This window comes from Cryptomeria japonica, chromosome 10, assembly GCF_030272615.1.
Source record: "Cryptomeria japonica chromosome 10, Sugi_1.0, whole genome shotgun sequence".
NCBI lineage: Eukaryota > Viridiplantae > Streptophyta > Pinopsida > Cupressales > Cupressaceae > Cryptomeria > Cryptomeria japonica.
The window spans coordinates 3,410,386-3,434,909 of NC_081414.1; the positions used below are offsets into that span (position 1 = coordinate 3,410,386).

Consider the following 24,524-nt stretch of genomic DNA (forward strand, 5'->3'; position numbering starts at 1 on the left):
CAAAACCCTAGAAAAACTCCCGAAATTACTGAATTGCTTAGAAATAGGGTTAATCCAAGATGGAATCAGAGTCAATGTGGAATCAACGTTGAAAAGGTTTGTTATTCTTTGTCCATTTTTGTAATGTCCCTTTTTGGGAGGACACTAAATCTTGCCCAATATACTTGTAGAATTATTGCAAGTTATGTATATTCAATCTGCTTTAGTAATTTGGACAGAGTCAATTCGATGTTGTTTCCCTCTTAAAATGCATAGGTCTGCTGTTTATATCAATCTGATCTGCTACCTATACTCAGATATATATATATATGTGTGTATGAAAATCCTTTCTATTCCAGCAGGTCTGATTCTCTGGTTATTGATTTAATGTTTCCTCTTCTTTTCCTTCAATGCTTGCTTTATTATTGTTTGCAGATTTGTATTTGTGTTCTGATTTCTTTGATAAATGTTCATATCATTCTTCCAGATTTTCTTATAATTCTGATTTAGGTCTGCTCTTAAATCTGCTTTTGACGCTTCAGATATTTTGTTCTATTCTATGGATACTCCCTTCTCAAATGAAAACTTCACCACTTTATATGCTCCAATGTGAGGGAGAATCACAACTCTTCTTAATGGTCACAACCTTTCACAACAACCACCCTTTGAAAGGGTCACAACCTTTCATCATTGCTGCCCCTTTGAAAGAGTCACTTCCTTATCTTCTTCCCATTATTGCTTCCTTAATTACTTTGCTCCCTTCTTTCCTCCTTTTTCCCCTTTTTTTCTCCAAATGATGTTCTCTTCTCTCCCTTTTATATCTCATGTTTGAGAGAGTCACAACTTTTCATTTCATGCCTTTTGACCATTCATTAAACTTAACTAAATTTTAATTGTATTAATTTTAATTTTTATTCTTTTATATTTTACTTTATTATTATTATTTATTAATAAGTCCTATTTCAACAAGGGGACATTACAATTCTCGCGGGGTTCATCCTTCCCCACATTTCACTTGTTCAAACCCACGAGCTCAACGACCCAACAAAGGCAGAAAGCCTACGAGCTCAATGGCCCAGCAGGGGTTTGAACCTTGGTGGCTGCCTCACCAATGGAGTGTTCCTACCACAACCCTAAACATCTGATGACATATATAATATATATAGATATAGATATATGATATTTAATTTATAATTGATATAGTTAATTTTTGCTCATACAAAGACATACAATTCATTATGTGAGCAATATAGCCAAAGTGCTCCACGAAATAAATCTGAATGACAACAAACAAGCTTACATAGTTGTAATAAAAGAGCCTCCAACACACAATCATTAAAATTTGTCTCTACTTAGAATAGTAGTTGCAAGCTAGGTATTGCCAAAACCAGTGGCTTGGTAATCTTTTACTTCAGCTAAACAAATGCCTTTTGTTGAATTCTACCCTGTTAATTTTAGTACTTTCAGATTGAATAAAACTTAGAAAATCAGAATTAGTTTTAACTAGGTTAATTAAATTTATTGTTTTCCAGATTTAAGCATAGTAAAGGATATGAATGCATAAAGACAAAGCACAGTTACCCTGGGAAAACCTCCTAGGAGGAAAAACCCAGCCAGAAAAGATCCTCAAATCTGATTATGGTTTTGAATTCAACTGATAATTACACACTTATCTGGAGTATAGATGTTGCAGTCACAAGGAAGATGAGATAGAAGTCTTCACAATTAGTTCACTAATGGAGATCATGATTTGCAGTCCTCTTAATCAGACTTGCTTTGTGTAACAGGGGTAGCAGCACCTTTCAAATAATTTGCAGTCCTTCTATAGGGTTTGTTTGGGCCTTCAATGGAGTTCTCTATCTCTTGGTGGTGATCTGCTGCCTTTGTTGAAGTTCGCTGTCTTCTATTAATGATTTGCTGCACTTTAATGTAGTTCGCTGTTATCAACTGCCTTGAATATATATTTCGCTTCCTTAGTATATATTTCGCACCTTCTTGCAAAACTGAATGGATGATGTTATGTGAAGTATATGCTTTATTTATAGGAGTAGTGATACTTCTTAATCATGTCGGCCTTCTTTGCAAATTAAACATATTAATTTATTTAATCCCTTTTAAGTGAATTGGATAGGGTTGGCCCTATCATGGAGGCGAGTTGGGTTTGGATGTAGCGTGGAGACCTTTTAGGTGGAGCCGAGAGGTATTGTATGTTGGAGGCGGATTCCAATGTTGCCCAAGGCAATTGGAATCCGCCAGCCCTAATTACAAACAACACTCCCTCTTAATTAGGGAAGAGAATCATAACCATAATCTCCCATCTTGCACACAAGCAAGTATGGAACTACATAATCATAATCTTCTAGCTTGCACACAAGCATAGACTGGATCCACCTTACATTGCCCGCAGAGGGTGGAGAGGATCTTTTCTACCATTTTACATTGCCCGCAGAGGATGGTCAACAATTACACTAATACCATCTTACATTTCTCGCAGAGGATGGTTTAACAATTACACTTCTCCCTGAGAAGTTTTACAATACCATCTTACATTGCCCGCAGAGGATGGTTAATAATTACACTTCTCCTTGAGAAGTTTACAATACCACCTTACATTGCCCGCAGAGGGTGGTTTAACATTTACAATACCATCTTACATTGCCCACAAAGGATGGTTAATAATTATACTTCTCCCTGAGAAGTTTTGTAATACCACCTTACATTGCCCGCAGAGGGTGGTTTGATACAACACATCGTATTACTGAGATTGAGACTCCCTTTCAATTAGGGTTTCATTTTCCATAATACCAAGTCTGTCCCTGAAGTATGCAAACTTCACTTTGGATAGAGGCTTGGTAAGAATATCTGCAACCTGCTCATCAGTGCTGACATACTTCAGCTGAATAGCACCTCTTTGCACCATGTCCCGAATGAAATGATAGTGAGTTTCCACATGTTTTGACCTGTCATGAAACACTGGGTTGATGGACATCAGCTTCAGCAGTACTCAATGCCACTGAGGATTGTTTCCTGCAAGCCCAAGAGATTACTGCGGATCCCAAGCTAAAACAAATACCGGAGGTGCTTTTCCTGTCTTTGACGCTACCAGCCCAGTCTGCATCAGAATAACCTTCCAAGGTTATTGGAGTGTTAAGTGAATACTTCAACCCAAAACCAACTGTGCCTCGCAAGTATCTTAGGATATGCTTGGCTGCAACAAGATGAACATGTTTGGGCAAGCTCATGAACTGGCTGAGAGCATTCACAGCAAAACATATATCTGGTCTAGTGTTAACTAGATACATCAGAGAACCAATCAATTGCCGGTACTTGGATGGATCTGCAAATTCAGAGTTAGCTGCAGAAACACTTAACTTCTGTAAGTTAGATTCCATAGGAGTAGACATGGGTTTACAATCCATCATTTTAAATCTTTTCAAAATGTCAATAGTATACTTTCCTTGACTTAGAAAAATTTCGTTAGATCTTTGCCATACTTCTAGACCTAGGAAATAATGCATTAGACCTAAATCTTTCATTTCAAATTCTGAAGCTAGTTCTTTCTTGCATCTATTAATAAATTCATCTTTACCGGTAAGAAATAAGTCATCCACATAAAGAACTAGAATTAGCATTTCATCATTGGACACCTTAAAGTATATGTTAGAGTCAGCATCATTTTTACAAAACCCTAGACTTAGCAAGTATTTATCAATTCTTTCATACCAAGCATGAGGAGCTTGTTTAAGACCATACAGAGCTGTCTTTAACCTGCACACATGGGTTAATCTATCCTGAATCTCATAACCCTCAGGTTGCTCAATATTGATTTCTTCCTCAATGACACCATTGAGGAAGGCAGTCTTAACATCCATCTGATGTAGTTTCCAACCCCTAGCAGCAACAATGGTTATTATAGTTCTAATAGAAGTATATCTAGCAATAGGAGCAAATGTTTCTTCATAGTCTATGCCTTCCTTTTGAGAAAAACCACGAGCTACAAATCTAGCCTTATATTTTTCAATACTACCATTAGCATTATGTTTAATTTTAAATAACTATTTAGAGGAAACAACAGATTTACCTTTGGGTCTGGGCACAATGTCCCACACATCATTCTTGATAATTGACTAATATTCTTCATCCATAGCAAGCTTCCAGGCGTGATGACTTAAGGCTTCTTCAACGCTGCAAGGTTTAGTTTCAATGAGGAGCTTCACGAAAGGTGCCTCTGGGATCAGCAAATCTTTCAGCTTCTTGAATGGTGTTCCTTACCCAGAGAGGCCTCTTTTTGGTAATGACAATGTCACTAGGAATATCAATGGGATTCATGGGTTTTGGAGGGTCATCATGATCACCTTGAGGAGGAGGTTCAACTTGCTCCCTCTGAATCTCAGGGTTAGAATCAACATTTATATTTTGATTGTCATTAGCTTCATCAATAAGACAAGAACCTTTTGATTTCTTAAAAGCAATGTTTTCTTCAAAAGTAACATCCCTACTTACCTCAACGTACCTTTGACCTGGGATGAGAATCCTGAATGCCTTGGAGGATTCACTGTATCCGATTAGCATGCCTTTCTTTTCGGAGGGTTCCAACTTTGATCGCTTTTCTTTGGGCACATGAACATACATGGGACTTCCAAAGATTCTGAGGTGATTGATGTCTGGTTTGGATCCTGTGAAGGCTTCTTCCGGGGTCATGTTCTTTAGGACATGATGAGGACATCTATTCTGGATATACACTGCTGTTCTAGAAGCCTCAGCGCATAGAAAGGTTTGCAAGTCTTGATCGTAGATCATAGCCTTTGCAGCTTCCATAATAGTCCTATTCTTTCTTTCAACAACACCATTTTGTTGAGGGTTGTATGGTACACAAAACTCCCTCTTAATTCCTGAGTCAACACAAAAATCATAAAAGCTACCGGAGGTGTACTCACCTCCATCGTCAGATCTTAAGCATTTAATTCTTTTACCAGAGGAGTTTTCAGTTAATGCTTTAAACTCTTTAAATTTACTTAAGACTTCATCAGATTCTTTAGATTTCAAGAAGTAGATCCAAGTTTTCCTAGAAAAATTATCTATGAAGATTACGTAATACAGAAATCCACTAGGAGATGCTATAGACATAGGACCACATAAATCAGAGTGAACAAGTTCTAGTTTGTCTTTAGCTCTATTTTCACTTTTATGAAATGGACTTTTAACATTTTTGCCTATAGCACAACCTTTACAAGTGTTATTATGAATTTGACTAAGTTTAGGCATACCTTTGACTAATCTTTCAAGAGATGGAAGGGCTTGATAATGCAAATGTCCAAGTCTTCTATGCCATAACTCACAGGATTCCGGAGCCTCATTAATGAGGGCTTGAATAGGGTTAGTAGAGAGCTTATAAAGACTATCATATCTATGACCAATTATATGAGCATATCTAAAATTAGCTTTCTTAGGCCAAGCAAGGACTTTTCCCTCAGAAAATGCAATTTGATAACCTTTATCTTCTAAAGCAAAAATGGAAATTAGATTTCTTTTAATTCCAGGAACAAACAAGATATCACTGAGGTGCAAGGAAATACCAGAATCTAAATTTAGGGAAGTAGAGCCAAAACCTCTTACCGAATAACGAGCGTCATCACCAATTACCACGTGAAGGCTGGTATCCTTTTCAACTAAGCCTGAAAGGTGATCACAGTAACGTGTAATGTGTTTGGAGGCACCACTGTCAATCAACCATGTATTGCTATCTGAAGGAACACTGCTAGATAGAGCGGAGATGAATAGGAAGTCATCATTTTGTTCTGAGACTTCATTTAGGTTGGCTTCACTTTGGTTAGGGTTATTCTGACATTCTTTAGCATAGTGACCAAATTTGCCACATCTAAAGCATCGGACACGTGAGGTATCTCTTGGTTTCTTCTAAGGATTTTGGGAACTAAATGATTTGAAATCCCTATTTCTTTTAGGATAAGGTTTCTTCCAATTTCCCCCTTTCTTGCATTGAGCTGCAAGCATGAGGTGATCATCTACATGGGGACTTTTGGTTTGCCCCCTTGTGATGAGTCGAGACTCTTCTTGAATGCAATCATTCTTAAGGCGATCAAGGGAAGGCAACTCAGTCCTGCCACTGATAGTTTGGATAAATGACTCCCATGAGTGAGGTAGGCCATTTAGGGCAATCATGACAAGGTCTTTGTCTTCCAGGTTATGGCCAATTAAACCTAGCCGATTCTTTAATTCTGAAATTCTCATGAAGTAGGAAATAACAGAATCTTTTTTAGCCATTTTGATATTAAGTAGTTGCTGTTTTAAAGTAATTGCCCTACTGAGATTGTTAATTTCATATGTACCTTGTAAATGGCTGAACATTTCCCTTGCAGTGGTAAATGAGGCAATAGAGGTGACTAGGTGGTCTTTGACTGAATCAATGAGAATCTTCTTGGCCTTGACAACATCCTTTTTGAATTGTTTTAGTTCAGCAGCATCCGTAGGCTCAGTTAGCTCTTTCGCTTCTATGAATTGGAGAAGATCTTCTTCCTCTAGGGCCAACTTGATTTGAACTTTCCATGTAGTGAAATTGAGATTCCCATCAAGCCTATCTTCAACTTTTAGCCCCATTGACCTGATCTGCAAAAGCTACAACAATCTGGAAATAAAAGTGTACCGAATTTTAAATCTGAAGATTGATCTAACCTATAGCTCTGATACCATGTTAATTTTAGTACTTTCAGATTGAATAAAACTCAGAAAATCAGAATTAGTTTTAACTAGGTTAATTAAACTTATTGTTTTCCAGATTTAAGCATAGTAAAGGATATGAGTGCATAAAGACAAAGCACAGTTACCTTGGGAAAACCTCCTAGGAGGAAAAACCCAGCTAGAAAAGATCCTCAGATCTGATTATGGTTTTGAATTCAACTGATAATTACACAGTTATCTGGAGTATAGATGTTGCAGTCACAAGGAAGATGAGATAGAAGTCTTCACAATTAGTTCGCTAATGGAGATCATGATTTGCAGTCCTCCTAATCAGACTTGCTGTGTGTAACAGGGGTAGCAGCACCTTTCAAGTAATTTGCAGTCCTTCTATAGGGTTTGTTTGGGCCTTCAATGGAGTTCTCTTTCTCTTGGTGGTGATCTGCTGCCTTTGTTGAAGTTCGCTGTCTTCTATTAATGATCTGCTGCGCTTTAATGTAGTTCGCTGTTATCAACTGCCTTGAATATATATTTCGCTTCCTTAGTATATATTTCACACCTTCTTGCAAAACTGAATGGATGATGTTATGTGAAGTATATGCTTTATTTATAGGAGTAGTGATACTTCTTAATCATGTCGGCCTTCTTTGCAAATTAAACAAACTAATTTATTTAATCCCTTTTAAGTGAATTGGATAGGGTTGGCCCTATCATGGAGGCGAGTTGGGTTTGGATGTAGCGTGGAGACCTTTTAGGTGGAGCCAAGAGGTATTGGGCCTGGCCCTATATGTTGGAGGCGGATTCCAATGTTGCCCAAGGCAATTGGAATCCGCCAGCCCTAATTACAAACAACATACCCCATATAAAAGACTTACTAATTGCCATCAGGGAATATAAAGCATTGCAACTGTGGAATATGATTTGATAAGCTTTCTCAAATATTGAACTACCCCTAGAAAACTCCTTGCCTCAATCACTATGAAAGTCTTGGATCACTTCAAAATGGCTTCCACTTTTACTAAATTCCTAACAGTAGCTGGATCTCTGTCTGATAAATTTTGATCTCAGCTACTTCATAGACTTAGCTAATCTTTGATCTCAGACTTAGGGAACTATTTGGTGTATTTGGTGACTGCCCTTTTAAAAAGTCAATGAGTATTTGCCTATGTAATCAGCAATATGAATTTAAACAACAAAAATCTATTTTCTACAATGATGAGTTAAATTCTATTTTATTTACTCTATATATCTCTATGCTATGGAAATGCCCTTAAGTTTTTAAAAAAGTAGTTTGTGTCTATTTTTCTACAATTTGAAATCCAATTTTTTACATACCTTTTCCATTTATCTTGTACTTATGGTGTGCCAATTTTTTCCCCAAACGATATTTGCTGCTATGATATAAAGCACTGCAATTGTGGAATATGCTTTGATAAGCTTTCTAAAATATTGAATTAACCCTACAAAACTCCTTGCCTCAATCACAATGAAATTCTTGGATCACTTGGTTCACTTCAAAATGGCTTCCGCTTTTACTGTTTTTCTGTAACTTTTGATCTCAGTTACTTCATAGACTTAGCTAATATTTGATCTCAAACTTAGACAACTATTTGGTGTATTTGGTGACTGCCCTCTTAAAAAGTTAACTGAAAATTTGCCTATGTAATCAGCAATATGAATATAAACAACAAAAAAATATTTTCTACAATTCATGTGTTGAACTCTATTTTGTTTGCTCTTTATATCTCTATGCTATGGAAATGCCCTTAAGTTTTTGTCTCTTGTTCTACAATTTTTTATGTTTTTTTAAAATCTGATTTTTTCCTATTTTTTTCAAAAAATCTTATACTTTTGGTTTGCTGATTTTTTCCCTAAACTATTTTTGCTTTTAGCCTATAAGGTTGCCATTACATGTTTAAATACTGGCCCTAAACTAGTGTTTATCTGAGAGTCCGGAGAATGTATCTTAATTTCATAAGGTCTTTATATGGAATGGCATAATTAATTTTTGATCTTCGAACAGGGGAGTACCATGTTTCCTCCTAATTGAATCTACTATCGATTTGCCTTGACCTACTTTGGTTATTTGGGGACATGAAAATTTGACATAGCAGGAATATGTTCGTGTTGGTTGAAAAATTTACATGAAAAATTGACATAACAGGAATATGTTCTTGTTGGTTGAAAAATTTACATGAAAAATTGACATAGCAGGAATACTTTTGTAAATGATCAAAACAATAAAGAGACGTCTGCAAAGCTGCATGAGCTTGTTGAAATGGGATATTTGTAAATCAGTGTGTTTCTCAACAGTATAAAGTTATTTGTTGTAGCTTGTGTTGTAAAATGATAACCATGAGTAGTTTATAAGTTGACTGATATTTCCAGATGTTGTGTGGGCACAAATTTGTTTGTCAAATGCATTGGATTTATTTTGTATTATTTATAGAGGATCTGCTAATTCAACATTATCAATGCTGAAATGTTGCATATATTTTTCATTCTGTATCATTTGGCTCCAAATATGTTTTTGAAGGCTCTCCAATTACTTGTGAAGTCTTAGCAATTGTGATGATGTAATGTTCAATTCTAGCTCTGCATGGTTAACTGCTATATGAATTAAGGTCTTACAGAGAATATCTTACTGTTATATGGTATTTACATGGAATAGTATAATTCATTTTTTAAACTTTGGACAGGTGAATGGAAGCCTCTTGCCAGCTTCGATAATATCAGTGTACTGCTCATACTTGTGCTACAGTGGGCTTTCAAGTGAACCCAGGGACTATGAATGCAATGGTCTTCATGGCCATGTAAAAGCTGTTTCAACAGGCACTCTCATACTTGGAATGCTTACGACAGTTTTATCAGTGGTCTATTCTGCTGTTCGTGCTGGTTCTTCAACTACATTACTCTCACCTCCATCATCCCCAAGAGCAGGTCATTCCACTTATAAATCCTACTGTCTTGAACTTCTAAAGCTTTTCAAGTGTCACAGGTTGGCATACTTAAGTAGAATAATGTTGTATAACATCTCTCAAAAGAATTTTATTCCAGTTCTCATGGTTTATGAGAAACAATTGTTTTTTCATTTCAGCTTCATTGAACATCTCTTTGTAACCCGTTGGTCATACATATATATTTTACTGTGGGAGGAGACAAGTCTTGGAAAACATTTAGCACCTAACTTTAGAGAACTTGCTAAAATCATAAGAAAGTTCCATATTGCAACTTATGGTCTGTATGAATCCACAAATCAAACCATAGTTGAAAAACTCGGACCAGGCAATAACTCGGCAAGGCCAAAATTATTAAAAACTTAGGACTTGGCAAAACGCTCGGGGAAAAACTTGGCAATAACTCGGCAAATTTATTGCACATTTGAAAATACATATTTCTTAAACTATTCTTCAAAAACACCCATATACACAGAATTTGTAGAACATATTGCTGATTTCCATGATATATAAATCAAAGTTTGAGTCAAATACATATCATAGACCAAAAAACAAGTGCAATCTTTGAATAATTTTGAGTTCATTACATATCGTAGATTACAAAACATATTAATTTCAAGTTTTGGTATCAATGAAAAATATAAATCATAAATTTCCTCTATAACTAAAGCTCAAAAATGTTTGTTGCTGCTGTGTGGGTGTTGCTGAAGTAGATGGTATAGGTCCAATATCCTCAAAAGGTGTCTAATCCATAGTGATAGGAACAAGATGTGCATGTGAGGAAACTACCTCTGCTGGCTGACCAACCTCGCGTTCTACCTCATATGTTGTCACGTCCGCTTCCAATTTGAATATGGATCAATGTCATCAAGGTCAAGTGCTGCATGTGAACCCTGCCCTTGTTAATTCTTCTCATGCAACTGAAGGTTGTATTGTACATAAACAAGGTCATTGAAACACTTTTGAGTCAACTTGTTGCGTTTCTCTGTGTGAATGGCCTAAAAAGCACTAGCTGCGTTCACAACCAAGAGCACTACAAGGCTGAGATAAAATGTGGATGGCAAGCTTTTGAAGATTAGGTGTTGTTGCACCATAATCTTCCCATCACGAATCTTCAAGGATAACAATTGTCATTTATAACTTTGTAAGGATTTTAGTAATAGTAAAATTTGAAATAATTGATAAAATAAAACTAAACTTTTTATTTATTTGGCAGTAGTGTGTCTCTCCTACGAGTGCAATCATCTGAAGAAAACAATGCTCTTTTGGCCCCTATAACTCTGTATCTCATCAAGTATGAGGTCTCAAAGGTTAACATCACCAACCAATCTCTCGATACATGTGTTGAGGCCAACAAGAATCTCTACATCTGCTTTGAAAGTTGGAGAGAAGTAAAACTTGGGGTTCAAATGGTAGGCAGCAGCATGAATATGTTGGAGTTGTCAGTTACACCTCTGATCAATTATGTGCAATATGAGTTCATATTTGGCTTTGTTTGACCCACCTCCAACCATTGTTCACTAACAAACGTGCACTTAAGGTTGTGCAATGTAGCTAATATGCTTGCATTATGAGGAAATTAGTAGCGAAGTGTGTTCCAACTCAAATTGCAACTTCAAGTAAAACTGAAATATATCAACTCAGAGATTTTTGGAGATTCAGACAACAAATCTTTTAGTAATAGTAACTCAAATGTAACCATTTCACATTTCAAATAGAATACCATCTTGACCTCAGATAATAGGAACAGTATGAAATCAGTTACAATGAAGACATGACTAGTCTTAGGATGCATTAGTTTTTCAGCTTGTAAACATTCAAAACTTAAAGGAACCTGCTTGAACACCCCCTAGGATATCGTGGCTCCACACTGAGTAAGGTTTGATTGGAATACTATTTTATTCGAAAAAACCACCCTTAAATAACCAAGGAAGATTTTCGAGAGACATGCAAGAATGCTGCTACCATTTAGAGAGTCAAAAGGTGGCATGCAAATGAACTAAAAGATTCCTATCATAAGAAATTTTCTAAGCCTTCAAAATTGTCGCTAAAGGTGAACTGTCTAAAAATAAATATGGTAGAGTCTGTAATGTGGGCATGACTTATTAAAATGTGAAATTTATATCCTTATATTGCCAAAGAGCTCTTTAGAAGAATTACAATTTCACCATAGAAAGTTTATTAAAATTCACAACTGTTTGGGAAATTTGTGAATAAAGTTAATGTTTCTCTTCTACTCAGATTTAGGTAACAGGAGATTCTGTTTTGTTTTATTTGCCATCTTCCAACTATATAGTAGGACCTGTGAAAACCTATGACAAGGTTAGAATCAAGTTGAACAACTCTAGGATGTTTGGATGTGCTACTATGACAAAATCAAACACTGTGGAATGAAGAGAACCCGGAAACCATACTAAGATATATCTTTTTTCAATCATTATCTAATATTCAATATGACACTTCAAAACTTTATTTCATATTTCTTTTAATTAGCCAAAAGGCTGAATTGTATTAATTATTTTAATCAATTTTGGCACAAAAGTAGAGTTCCAACTAGTTTTCTATGCTTGGGGATTCACGGAGATTTTCCAGATGTAGAAAAATATTCTCTTAGGTCAAGGATGGAGTTTTGAGCTACATTTCTGAAAACTTATGAGGTGAAATTGGTCTGCGCTATTATCATATTTCTACTCATATTTCTTCTTTGAACTGATTAGAGCTATTTTCATCTTTCATTCATGTTGCTGTCCAGATCTAAACAAAAAATAATGAAATTTGCAAAAGAATTAAGTAATTAACCAATAATGTTTATCTTAAAAAAAGCAATACAGGGAATGACAAAGAATCAGTTCAGGTATGGGCTGTTTGATGTAGTATATTGGTGAAGATCAATTGTGGATCACATATATTGAAGATGATTCATGGTACTATAATAGGAATTTGAATGAATCATGCATTTTAATGAAATGGAGGAACTGTTTTCTGTTATATTTCTACCATTCTTGTTGTGTGTTGAAGGTTATAAATTTCACAGCAGATCACATTTTAATATATTATATGGATCAACATAATCACATTTGGTTTTCCTCACTAGGTTCTGGGAAGCCTTTGCTCTCACTTGATGAGATAGAGGAGGGACAAAAGGACAAGAAGAAAGACGAAGTGAAGCTTGTCACATATTCATATACTTTCTTCCATATTATTTTTGCTCTTGCCAGCATGTATTCTGCTATGCTTTTAACTGGTTGGACAAGCTCAACAAAAGATGGTGAAAAACTCATTGATGTTGGCTGGTCATCAGTTTGGGTGCGTATTGGCACCGAGTGGATCACGGCTGCTCTGTATATTTGGTCCCTGATTGCTCCCATTGTATTTCCAGACAGGGAGTTTGTTTGATGTTCCACTGTTTTAAAACTGCATGATATAGTAAGACGAGCTGGAAGTTCATATATGAACTAACTTGATAAAGGCCTGTCTAGCTCAAGTGTCTTTTCATTAAACAATATGTCCATAAATTTACAGGTTTCACATACTTGTGATGTATTGAGACCCTAATTTACAGGTTTCTTATTCTATTTCTGGACATTTTTAGATTGTAAGCTGTTGTGTTCTAAATATTTCAGTTCCATGTTTTTTGTTTGCCAGGAAATTTTTTCATTGATTATCATGTTCTGCACATTGTTATATATATCTGGAAGTGCAGTGTGAGCTTATGTTTTCCAGATATAATGCATTTGACAAAGTCAATTTAATGATGTAAATCTGCCTCGTGGTTTTATGAAATTTGATGTTTTGCATAAATTTTCTGAGATGTAATTTTTTAATATTTTGCTGTTGGTACAACTCACCATACCTGAATTTGTGCAACAAGCTTTAGCTTTAAAGATTACTTGCAAACTTAGTATTGCAGAGTGAGCACTATCATGTTCTGTGATTCTCGATGTAATACATCTTTAGTTTCATGTAAATATTAAACCAAAGCATCACCAACTGTGAATATGGCATGCATGAGTCGATACCTTTGATTTGTTGGAATGCATTCTGTTGCAATGAAGAATCCTCTTACAGACCAGGGAATTATTTGCTAGTATAAAATGTAGTCACTTCTAGTTCTAGCAAAAATAACAATATGAACTATGGCATAAAAAGATATTTTCTTCAAAATATGAGTGTTCGAAACTTTGAATAGTTGTGTTGGTCTAAACAGAAAACTTATGATTAAAGAAATTTAGTCATCTTGCTTATTATAAGCATAGTAAATGGTGTATAAACTAAATTGCTTGTCACAGAAGGTATTCTCCACCAGCGCCACATCATTAAAATATTATCTGATGTTTACCTCTGGGCAGATTAACACGATGTAATGTGTTAGGGAATGTTTTCTTGTGTTTATGGAAAATGATTTACACTTTTATGTAAAATTGCAGTGTAGGATTTCATGAACGTTTGCGGGTCCAAGTTTGTGTTTGTGTATTATTTGATAATCATGAAAACTCTGTCAAATATTCAGATTTACATCAGTTCATGCATTGGATGGATTACGCTACTTGAAATAAATTATAAAATCTACCTGCATCTAAATTGAATTTTAACATATGGAAAACTCAATGAAGGATTAAACATTAGGATCTTACTTTTCTCAGAAACTTAAGTTTGTATTCTTAGGGTGTGTAGCTATTAGTATTTTGAATTTCACCCCAACTTTCTGCCAGTGACCAAAAACTGAAACACTTGGATTAAGCTCTACCATGACTTAACCGTAACCGTTTGCAAGTATGTGGTTTTTGAATGGCTTTATCCGTGATGATTTGAGCCATGCTCCCAGCAGAACCCATTGTGGGAGAACTGCTACAATCGGCCTGCTAGAAGGTGCCATAGTTGTTGGACATCTGACCTAGATGGAAAGAATTGTTGTTGGAAAGATTTTTGCTTCTGGGATAGGCACTTATTTATAAAGAGGAAATCATAATGAGGCATATATAGTATAGTTGGGAGTTTCTTTTTCTTAAATAACTTTGTCACCTAGATGAATATTATGTGGTGCATCTCACATCCCTTGAAAGTAATGAGTTGATATTTTAGAGCCTTATATCACCGAGCCTTTACAGTGCAGAGAATCGAAAAACAAAATAACAAGTTAAATGTGGCCTTGTAACATTTCGACGTGCAGCTCTTACATGGATAGAGAGGTTTTTAAGAACCTCGATGTAGTCTTTGCTTATTTTGCTGATGCTGTGATTAAGAGGCATATTGCAACTAAGTCTTGTGCGCATCATCTCAAAATTTCAAATTGGGACCATTATAATTCCGAAGGTGATTTCTTTTTACTTATGTTTTGTTCCACTGGGAGGATTTGAAAGATCTTGGAAGACATCTATTTTAAGAATTTTTTAGGCTTTGCAGACAAATCTCTTTACCATGTCTGCACTCTAGTTTTATTTACTTTCTTGAGGGTTTTCCACTTCATTTTTGATTGTATGCGTGAGGCCCACATGTTTCCTCCTGTTCACATTTCATTTTTATAGACCTTTAACTTAACCCTAGATGATCATCTTCTCTCAGAATAAATTAAACTATCATTGCAAGTACGATGTTGTTGTGTGCTCTTGACCACCATAGTTTTGTGGGCAAAATTCATCTTATTAGTTTAATTAAATAATAAAGAAAGGGTTCACACTCTAGTTGACCCATGCCTATCCAGCAAACTAAAAAGCAATTTATAAAGAGTTTTTGAAAAAAGTTCAAGTGTCTCCTTCAAATGACTTGCTTTTTAGTTTTGATAGATAAACATTTCTGGATGGATGTGAGGTATTCGTGGATGGATAAGTCCAAAGGGAAAAATGGAGTTGTGTGGAAAGGTATGATGGGATGGTGAAGTCCAAAAATATGGTGGGGATCAAGGAAAAGTCAGACTTAGATGGTAAGGAATGCTTGGATGACAAAATTTGAATCTTCATAACTAAATAGTTAGAATATTGGACATGTCTCCATACTTGAGACTTCAGGGACCTTAGATGTAGACATGGAAAAGAAGAGGAAGAACACACACAAAATTGGATAAGGAAGACATTAGAAATAAGAAAGAGGCATTTTGGTCCATAACATGAGTTGTTACAAATGGGGACATGCCAATGGAAAAGAAGCCCATGATAGATCCATTTGTATACTACCTTCCATTCAGGTTAGCCACTTTATCGAAAGTAACATACCAAAATTTGTTGTACAATCCACATTGATTTTGTCTGGGTACATAACCACTTGGTTCCACATTGTTAATACTTATGGCAATATTTACCCTTTTCAAATCCATAGCAAAATATGTTCTATATGACTTGGACGCCTTCAAACCTAAATCATTCATAACCTGGAATGGAATGATATTATTTGAAATTTTAGATTCCAACATACAATTGTGAACTAGCCATCCATTGATCAATAATGTGGTGTAGAAGAGATCATCAATAAATTAGACAATAGATAAGAAATATGGTCTATTTCTTTTATAGTAATGATTAGGAATATCAATAAGATGGTCTATTTCTTTTATAGTAATGAAGTAAGACGAAACCCTTTCTCTATGTTCAAGGTTCTAAGGAATTCTCCTATTCCCACTAAAACTTTATTTTGACTCAAACTTGAGCCATATCAACAGGGTTGTAATTGGTTAAGAAAACATCATGTGGAATAGTGAAGCCATTAGCATGAGGAACATAAGGCATGACTCTTCCACAAGACACAAATCATCTTCACCAATCTTTTCTTTCCTTTTTATTCACCTCCTCCTCCCAATGGCTAGGATGGAGCTTGCTACATTTATTGTATTGGATCTTGTTTGCAAAGTTACTATTTCTTGTTTCACCTCCTTTGCTTTGTTTTCCTTTTTCAACAATTAGTTCAATCCTCTTAGACACTATAGTATTAGCGATACCTATTCGAGGTACTTGTCTATTCCTTAATCAATATCTATTCTAGACATACATTATTGTGGCTTTAATAAGGACTCTTTTGTCTTTATCTAATATTGTAGTCCCTTTGTACTTTTGCCTCATGAGTTCCCTTAGATGTTCAAAATCACAAGCAAATAATTCGTGTTGCTTTGGACGAATATTATGACCATGTTGGAGCACTTCATCAACATTCTCGTGATCTAGATATTTAACTTCTTCATCCATGGATTCATATCCAAGTGTATCCAATCGATTAATTTTTCTTCCATTGTAATATAGAACATTTATCCTCATTAGGGAGCTCCTCTTCCTTGCTAGATAATTAAGGAATTGCACAATTTGCTCTTCATGTCGAAGGTAGTGATTATTGTGTGTGTAAAAAGTGGATTTGTATTTGTATCTGTATCTGTATTAGAATACACAACACTTCAATTAAGTCATTAAATGCATGGTCAGTAAATCAATAATCAATGAATAATGAAACCATTACAAAGCGACCTATTGCCTTCTAGTAGATGTGAGTTTAGTTTTGCTCTCAGATTTCTATATGCAACACCAGTGACTAGATGACACCTAAACGAAGGATTTAATCTATATGAGTATGAAATTTAGCTAAATGGATGCAAGATTAAGCTGAATATGTTTGATTAAGCTAACATGATTTAAGCAATATGATTAAGCTAATGCAATATTCTCAATGCATAAAATCTCAATAGGCCTAAAGCAAAAACAACATAATAATAATAATCTCCAGGTTCTTTTTTTTATGAGAGATGAGGGTTTGAATTTATAGAAAATTCAGAGAGAGACCAACGGTCAAGATTGATCAACGATGAGCGACAGAGATTTTCCAAGAGGAAGTACAATCCAGGTGAGTTGATGTGATTGGATGTTTTTCTCAGCTTTAAAGGAAATTGAACTAAATTTAAGATAAAATTAGAAAAACTGATTTATTTCATATTTTATTCAATTTTGATATTTAATTGATTTAATTGTTTTTTTGAGATTTTTCAATATAATTCCATTTTGATTTCTTTTCTCAATTTTAATTCTTTTTTTCAGATTAATTCCTTTTTAATGATTCAATGTCAAATTGATTTATTAATTAAATATACTAGGATATTTAATTGAATAAATAGGATAATTGATTAAAATGATTTACTTGGAATGAATTAAATGATTATTTAATCAATATAGAATGATTTATCTGCCATGCGACATTGATGATTAGAGAATTAATTGATTATGTGCTTGAGATTGATTTAATTGCCTTTGGTTAGGACCTTGGTGATGTAGCCGAGATTAGGGACCCATGGTTTAGGTGACCATTTTTAGGGTATTACATTTGCCCCTCTTTGAATTGATGTGCGAGCAACACATTGATTCAAAGAAAATTTAATGTCAAACAGATTATCAGTTCTGAACTTGATGGATCACAAACCGATGAAGAACGAGATGTTCAGCTTGATTTGAAGTGATGAAGTTGAATAAATTAATTAAAGCGATACCGATCCTAGACTTGATTGAACTAGGATTGACAAAGAGCGAAATACTGATCTTGAACTTGATGGATCAAGAAACGAATATCAATCTATAACTTGAGTGAACTAGATTGAGCAAAGAGATGAAATCGATACCGAACTTGATTGCACAAGAACTGATTGAGCAAAGAAAATGTCCAGCTTGATTTGATGCGATGAAGCTGAACACCTATTTGGATTGAGCGTGTGATCATTGTCAAAAAGACTCTTTAAACCCTTGATTATGTTTAAACGAATAACCAGCTTGGTAAGATGCGATGAAACTGATTACCGTTAAGAGACTGATTCAGATGAAGACAATATCAATTTGATTTGGTGCGATGAAACTGATATGCCCCTAGCAATGAGGTTTAGTTGATTTGATTTGATTGATATTCGATTAATCTTTGATTGAAAAGATTTTTTGCTCGACTTTAGATGAAGATTTGAATAATTTCTTGACTTTTTGATGACGCTATCGATAATGATGATGTAATGATCATGCCCCCTCGGGAGTGAAATCAAAAGATGGCAAAGTTACAATGATTTTAGGCAATTGAAATGATACAAAGATTAATGATGATAATTTGAGCACGAAGATGCATTGGAGATTTAAGTTGAAATCAAAATTGATTTGAGCGAAAAATGATGAGAAAAAGTGATCCGAAGGTGAAAGTACCAAGTGGTCAACGTTGTGATATTTTGACTAGAAAAATGATCTCAGATTTCAATTTCGATCCCGAAAATGGACTCAGGACAGATGATTTAGTCAAGGGTATAAGTTTCACGGCCATCAAAGCAAGTTGAAAAATTAGGGTTTTCTATATAAGGGGTGAAAAGGGTCATTTTCATTTCATTTTCACTTCTCAAAGTTTAAAAATTCAAAAATCACCTCTGAAGAAAAATGGAAATTCCTAATCATACCCACCGAGCTGCAAAGACGACATAATTGACCTAGGAACTATCCCCCTGCGGTAAGTGATTGATCTTGAGCTTCTTAAATTTTCAAATTTGTGAATTTTTGCACGAGTTTCTTGTTTTAATTTCGTTTTAGCTTGTGTCTTATCATTTCGTCGTACTGCCAAGTAGGGTTTGCCGTACGAGTAACTGTTAAATGATGTTGACTCGTATAAAGTCATTTATTTTGTCATTCTGTAGATACCCTTAGGTCGTACGAGAAATTTCATCAGGGCATGTTTAGTCGTTCTATTTGAAATAGTTACTTGTATCATAGAGTTTACTCGTACTGTTCGAAATCTTTACTCGTACGAGTTACTGCTCCTTTGTGTTTACTCATTTCCAAAAACAGTGAGCATTTTTTAGCATTGAAACTTGAAATTTTGATTTCTGTGATTGATTAGTTGGATTCATGGGCACTTTTGATAGCTTTCTAACTCAATTTGTATTGCGTACTGATGAGATTTCATTCGATTTTGTAGGTTAGCTTGCCGGACATACAGTTTCGATGTACTTATCTGTTGACCATGAGATTTGTTAGACAACTCTCAGATGCTCAGAGGGCTCATATTGAGGGATGTGGTTTTGGACACTTATTGCAGATGCCAAATATTCGTGTGAATCACGGATTACTGAGTGCATTAGTTGAGATATTTCATTTAGAGCATAATACGTTTCACCTGCCTACCGGGTAGATGACTATCACTTCTGAAGACGTATACAAGATTCTGAGGATTCCATTTTCAGGTGGCAGAGTGGATTACGATTCATCTCCTCAGGTGGGGATCACAACATTACGCAGGATATTCCAGGATGACAGTCTAATAGTTTGATCCATTTCATGGGATGACCTGATGAGCAGATATGGGGGGAGATTTCCCATTGCTTGTTTGTTGGCTGGACTGATAGGATGCTTTGTTATACCACACAAAGGTCAACAAGGATTCTTGTGTGGTTGGGGTAGGATTTTGGAGATGTTAGTTGCTCAGCCGAGGAGATTAGGTTGGGGATCTTACTTGCTGGCACACATGTATCATCAGATGCATGAGATCGCATACCGAGATGTGAAGAGCATGGTTGTCGGGATGCTTATTCTACAGATATGGGCATGGGAGCATATCCCACTTTGCAAGCTAGCGGTCGATGATTTATAGCCTCTGTTTTATGTTGTATACCCCATTTTTGTAGTTTATGTGATTCTTGCCCCAATAGACATTATTTATGACAATTTATATCATTTGTACCCCTTTGACATTGATACTTTTGATGAGAGATATATGACACATGATTCAATCTCATTGTTCTTGTGCTGAGTTATATGAGATGTTTTTGTGAGATATCCTTCTATATGCATTTTTCTACATGATGTTCTAAATGAATGCATTTCTTTTCAGTATGTATGTAATGCAGATGAATATGGATGCTTTTTTTTTTCATAAGCAATAATTGAGAAAAATGACGAGCTAATGATGTAAATGTATATTTTTTTTGTTTTTCATGAAATAATATGAATGCTGAATGAACTTATGGATCTATATATGATATGCTCATGAATACAGCTAACATCCCATATAAGATTTTAAATTTCGATGCTTAAGAACTCAATTGTGTCGATAAAGTCAGTTGATTGCGTGGCGAAGAAATGATGATTGTTTCGAAGTCAGACTCTCATTCAAAGAACAAAGAGAGAGATTGCATTATGTTGAAATCACTTGCAATGCACAAAATTAAGAATGAATGAATGCAACCTAAAATTGAGTCACTAGATTTTAATTTTCTTTTTATCATCACTGAGCGGAAATGTAGGAATAAACATAAGCATCAAAGCATGAAGAGCCAGGATGACCTGAATGTTACGTCCTTTTTAATATAGTAAGTGAACATAAGCATCAAGGCATAAAGAGCCAGGATGACCCGAATGTTGCCTGCATGGAAACACACTAGACAAAGCAGAGTTCCTTCCTTGTGATATGCAATATTGATTATCATGTCCGCAATGACCCTTGTATTGTTCATATCCTAGGACAAATTAAGCATGCATCCATATTGCAGGATAAAAAAAGTTACTGAAAACAGACAAGGAAATTATTCCAACCTCCCTGCAGCATACAAATAAACAGAGTCGAGGTATGTGTGGCGAGTTCACCTTGATGTGAAGGCACTTATCATAGACACCCAACTTATGAGATGTCTTCAGATCATCAAAATCATTCCTACAAGCAGCAAACAAATAAAAGTATCATGCCCCCAATCCTTGCTCCTCTTAGTCAAGATAGACTTCCTCAAGTTCCTCAGAGGGAATAATAATCGACAACATTCAAAGAAAATTTCAATCAGAGCTCAAAACAGTTTTCAGTGTTCTTGCTTTATGTGTTTATTTAGTGGTAAAACTTTGTAGTGGATAGGAGACAGTTGTCTGATGTAGATTGGGCGACTAGATACTACCGACAGAAAGATGACCTGGTTGAACTACTTAGGACATTTAAATTGATTAGTTGAGTAACCTAAGATAAGACGTTGATCGGTTTCAAGCCATGAGGGTTCCAAGAAGAACCAAGGTGTCACGAAAGCGACTGAAGGATATATGCAAGCCAAAGCGAAGATGCAGAAAAGAAGGGAATGCCAAATTTGTGTTGATAGATGGAGCACTTGAGTACAAGAGGCGCCTGTTTACCAGGATTTCACCTGCTTGACAAAGATTCTTTCTTTTTTTACTACCAAGGTCCCTGTTTACTAGGTTTTCACCCAGGAATTTTTTCAAGAAGTTTTCTGATTTTTTATAATTTCTTCATGACTTTTTCTAATTTTTAGAATTTCTTTAGGACTTTTTTTTATTTTTAGAATTTCTTCAGGACTTTTTCGCAGTACAGATTGCTGGAGCAGAGAATGCTAGGTGTAGAATTTCTTCAAGTGGATGGTGTTGATCGGTTCACAGAGATTTTCTCCTTCCGATGTTGAGAGTTGATAGGCACCAGAGCCAAAGGTTGTAGTAGCGATGTAGGGACCCAACCAGTTGGGTTCAAACTTCCCCTTTTGTTCTCAAAATTGTTGATTTTTAGGATTCTCTTAAAATAAGGTCACCAACCTGAAATTCTCTGTGTCGAACTTTCTTGTTATAACCTCTAGACATTCTTTTCTGATAAGCTCTCAGATGATCAAACGCCACTTGCCGACGTTCATCTAGCAATTCAAGTTCCTGCAATCTAGATACTTTGTGATCTTCATCAGTGACAAGACCTTGAAGAGAAAATCTCAAAGAAGGGATTTCCACCTCTATAGGAAAGACTGCTTCAACCCCATATACCAAAGCAAAAGGTGTAGCTCCTGTAGGTGTTCTGATGCTTGTTCGATAAACCCACAGTGCCGGATTGAGCTGTAGATGACGATCCTTTCCAGATTTGTTGACCGTTCTATGTAAGACATGCAACAAATTTTTGTTAGATGCTTCAGCTTGACCGTTACCTTGAGGGTAATATATAGAAGACCAATGCTGTTTGATTTTGAACTTTTCGTAGAGTTCATCTAGGTCCTTGTGTTTTAAAGCATCCTCCATTGTCAGTCACAATCGAACAAGGTATGCCATACCTACAAATGATATAGTTAAGGATAAACATAGCTACTTGTCTGCCAGTTGCTTTGATTAGCAGAACCGCTTCAACCCACTTGGTGAAGTATTCAGTTGTAGTTATGATAAAATTGTATCCATTAGAGGATGCATGATAGATTTGGCCAATAAGATCAAACACCCATTGCTAAAAAGACCAATGTGTGATAAAAGGTATTAGCTCTCTGGCTGGAGCATGTATGAGATGCCCATGTAGCTGACATTTCTCACAAGTTTTAGCAAATTTTATAGCATCTTTTTCCATATCTAGCCAATAGTAGCCAACCCTTAGCAGTTTTCGAGCTAAAGTTAGATCGTTTGAGTGAGATCCACAAATACCTTCACGGACTTCAGATAATGCATGTTGGGACTCTTCAGATTCTAGACACCTAAGCAAAGTACTATCCAAACCTCACCTATACAAATCGTTAGCAATGATGACATACCGTGAAGTGTTTCGGGTTAGGTTTCTTTTCTCATTACGGGTAAGGTTATCAGGGATAATTTGGTCACATAAGTAAGAGTAGATATGACTATAGTGAGATGAGTCATGTCCAATGATAGAACATACTATCTGTGACTCAGGGGAATCATAAGCAGGATAATGAAGCTCTTCCACCAGGAATTCATAGTGGTACTCAAATTCTTGTAGCTGTGGTATAGATGCCAATGTAGCCATAACATTTGCTGCTCTGTTTGCTGATCTGGGTATCTGCTGAAATGATACAAAAGTAAAGTATTTCTTAAAGTCATCAACCATTCTTTTGTAGGGAATCAGTTTTTCATCCCAAGTTTGATATATATCATTGATCTGGTTGATTATTAGCTAAGAGTCACCATAGATGTATAACTCAACAACTTTCCATTCAATAGCTAGCTTCATTCCATTTACCAAGGCTTCATATTCTGCAATATTGTTTGTACAAGGAAAGAGGATCTTGTACGCATTTGGGATTGAATATCTTTGAGGAGTGATAAAAAGAATTCCAACACCAAAACCTTGTTGAGTAAAAGACCCATCAAAGAACATTTTCCAGGATCGCTGAGTAAGGTGCATCACGAATTCATTTGGAAATTCTATGTGCAAAGGTTGATTGTCTTCAAGCGGAGCATCAACAAGTTGATCTGCAATGACTTGTCCTTTAATAGCTTTACGTTCTATATATTCAATGTCAAATTCTGTAAGAATCATAACCCACTTAGCCAATCTCCCTGTAAGCGTTGCCTTGCCAAGAAGATATTTGAGCGGATCTATTTTAGCCACCAGTTTGATAGAATGTGCCAACATGTAATGTCTTAATTTCTATGATGCAAAGACCAATGCTAGACAAGCTTTCTCATTAATAGTATAGTTCATCTCATAGGACACCAACGTCCGACTGATATAATATATAGCTCTTTCCTTTTTATTCTCATCCTGTATCTGTATCTATATCTCTATCTGAATTCACACCACTTCAATTAAGTCATTAGATGCATGGTTAGTAAATCAATAATCAATGAATAATGAAACCATTACAAAGTGACCTATTGCCTTCTAGTAGATGTGATTTTAGTTTTGCTCTCAGATTTCTATATGCAACACCAATGACTAGATGACACCTAAACGAATGATTTAATCTATATGAGTATGAAATTGAGTTAAATGTATGCAAGATTAAGCTAAATATGCATGATTAAGCTAACATGATTTAAGCAATATGACTAAGCTAATGCAATATTCTCAATGCATAAAATCTCAATAGGCCTAGAGCAAAAACAACATAATAACAATAATCTCCAGGTTCTTTTTTTGATGAGAGATGAGGACCTGAATTTATAGAAAATTCAGAGAGAGACCAACAGTCAAGATCAATCAACAATGAGC

General features: G+C 35.6%; 1 protein-coding gene across 1 annotated transcript in view; it reads left to right on the forward strand.

Moving 5' to 3' along the window:
- The window catches only part of LOC131069416 (uncharacterized), a 49,223-nt gene extending 35,995 nt beyond the window's left edge, over positions 1–13,228 (forward strand). The window contains exons 6-7 of the mRNA XM_058004830.2: positions 9,372–9,612; positions 12,724–13,228. Coding sequence (XP_057860813.2) covers positions 9,372–9,612; positions 12,724–13,025 — 543 coding nt within the window. The 3' untranslated portion in view covers positions 13,026–13,228. The remainder of the gene's footprint in view (positions 1–9,371; positions 9,613–12,723) is intronic.
- Positions 13,229–24,524: the final 11,296 nt, after the last annotated feature.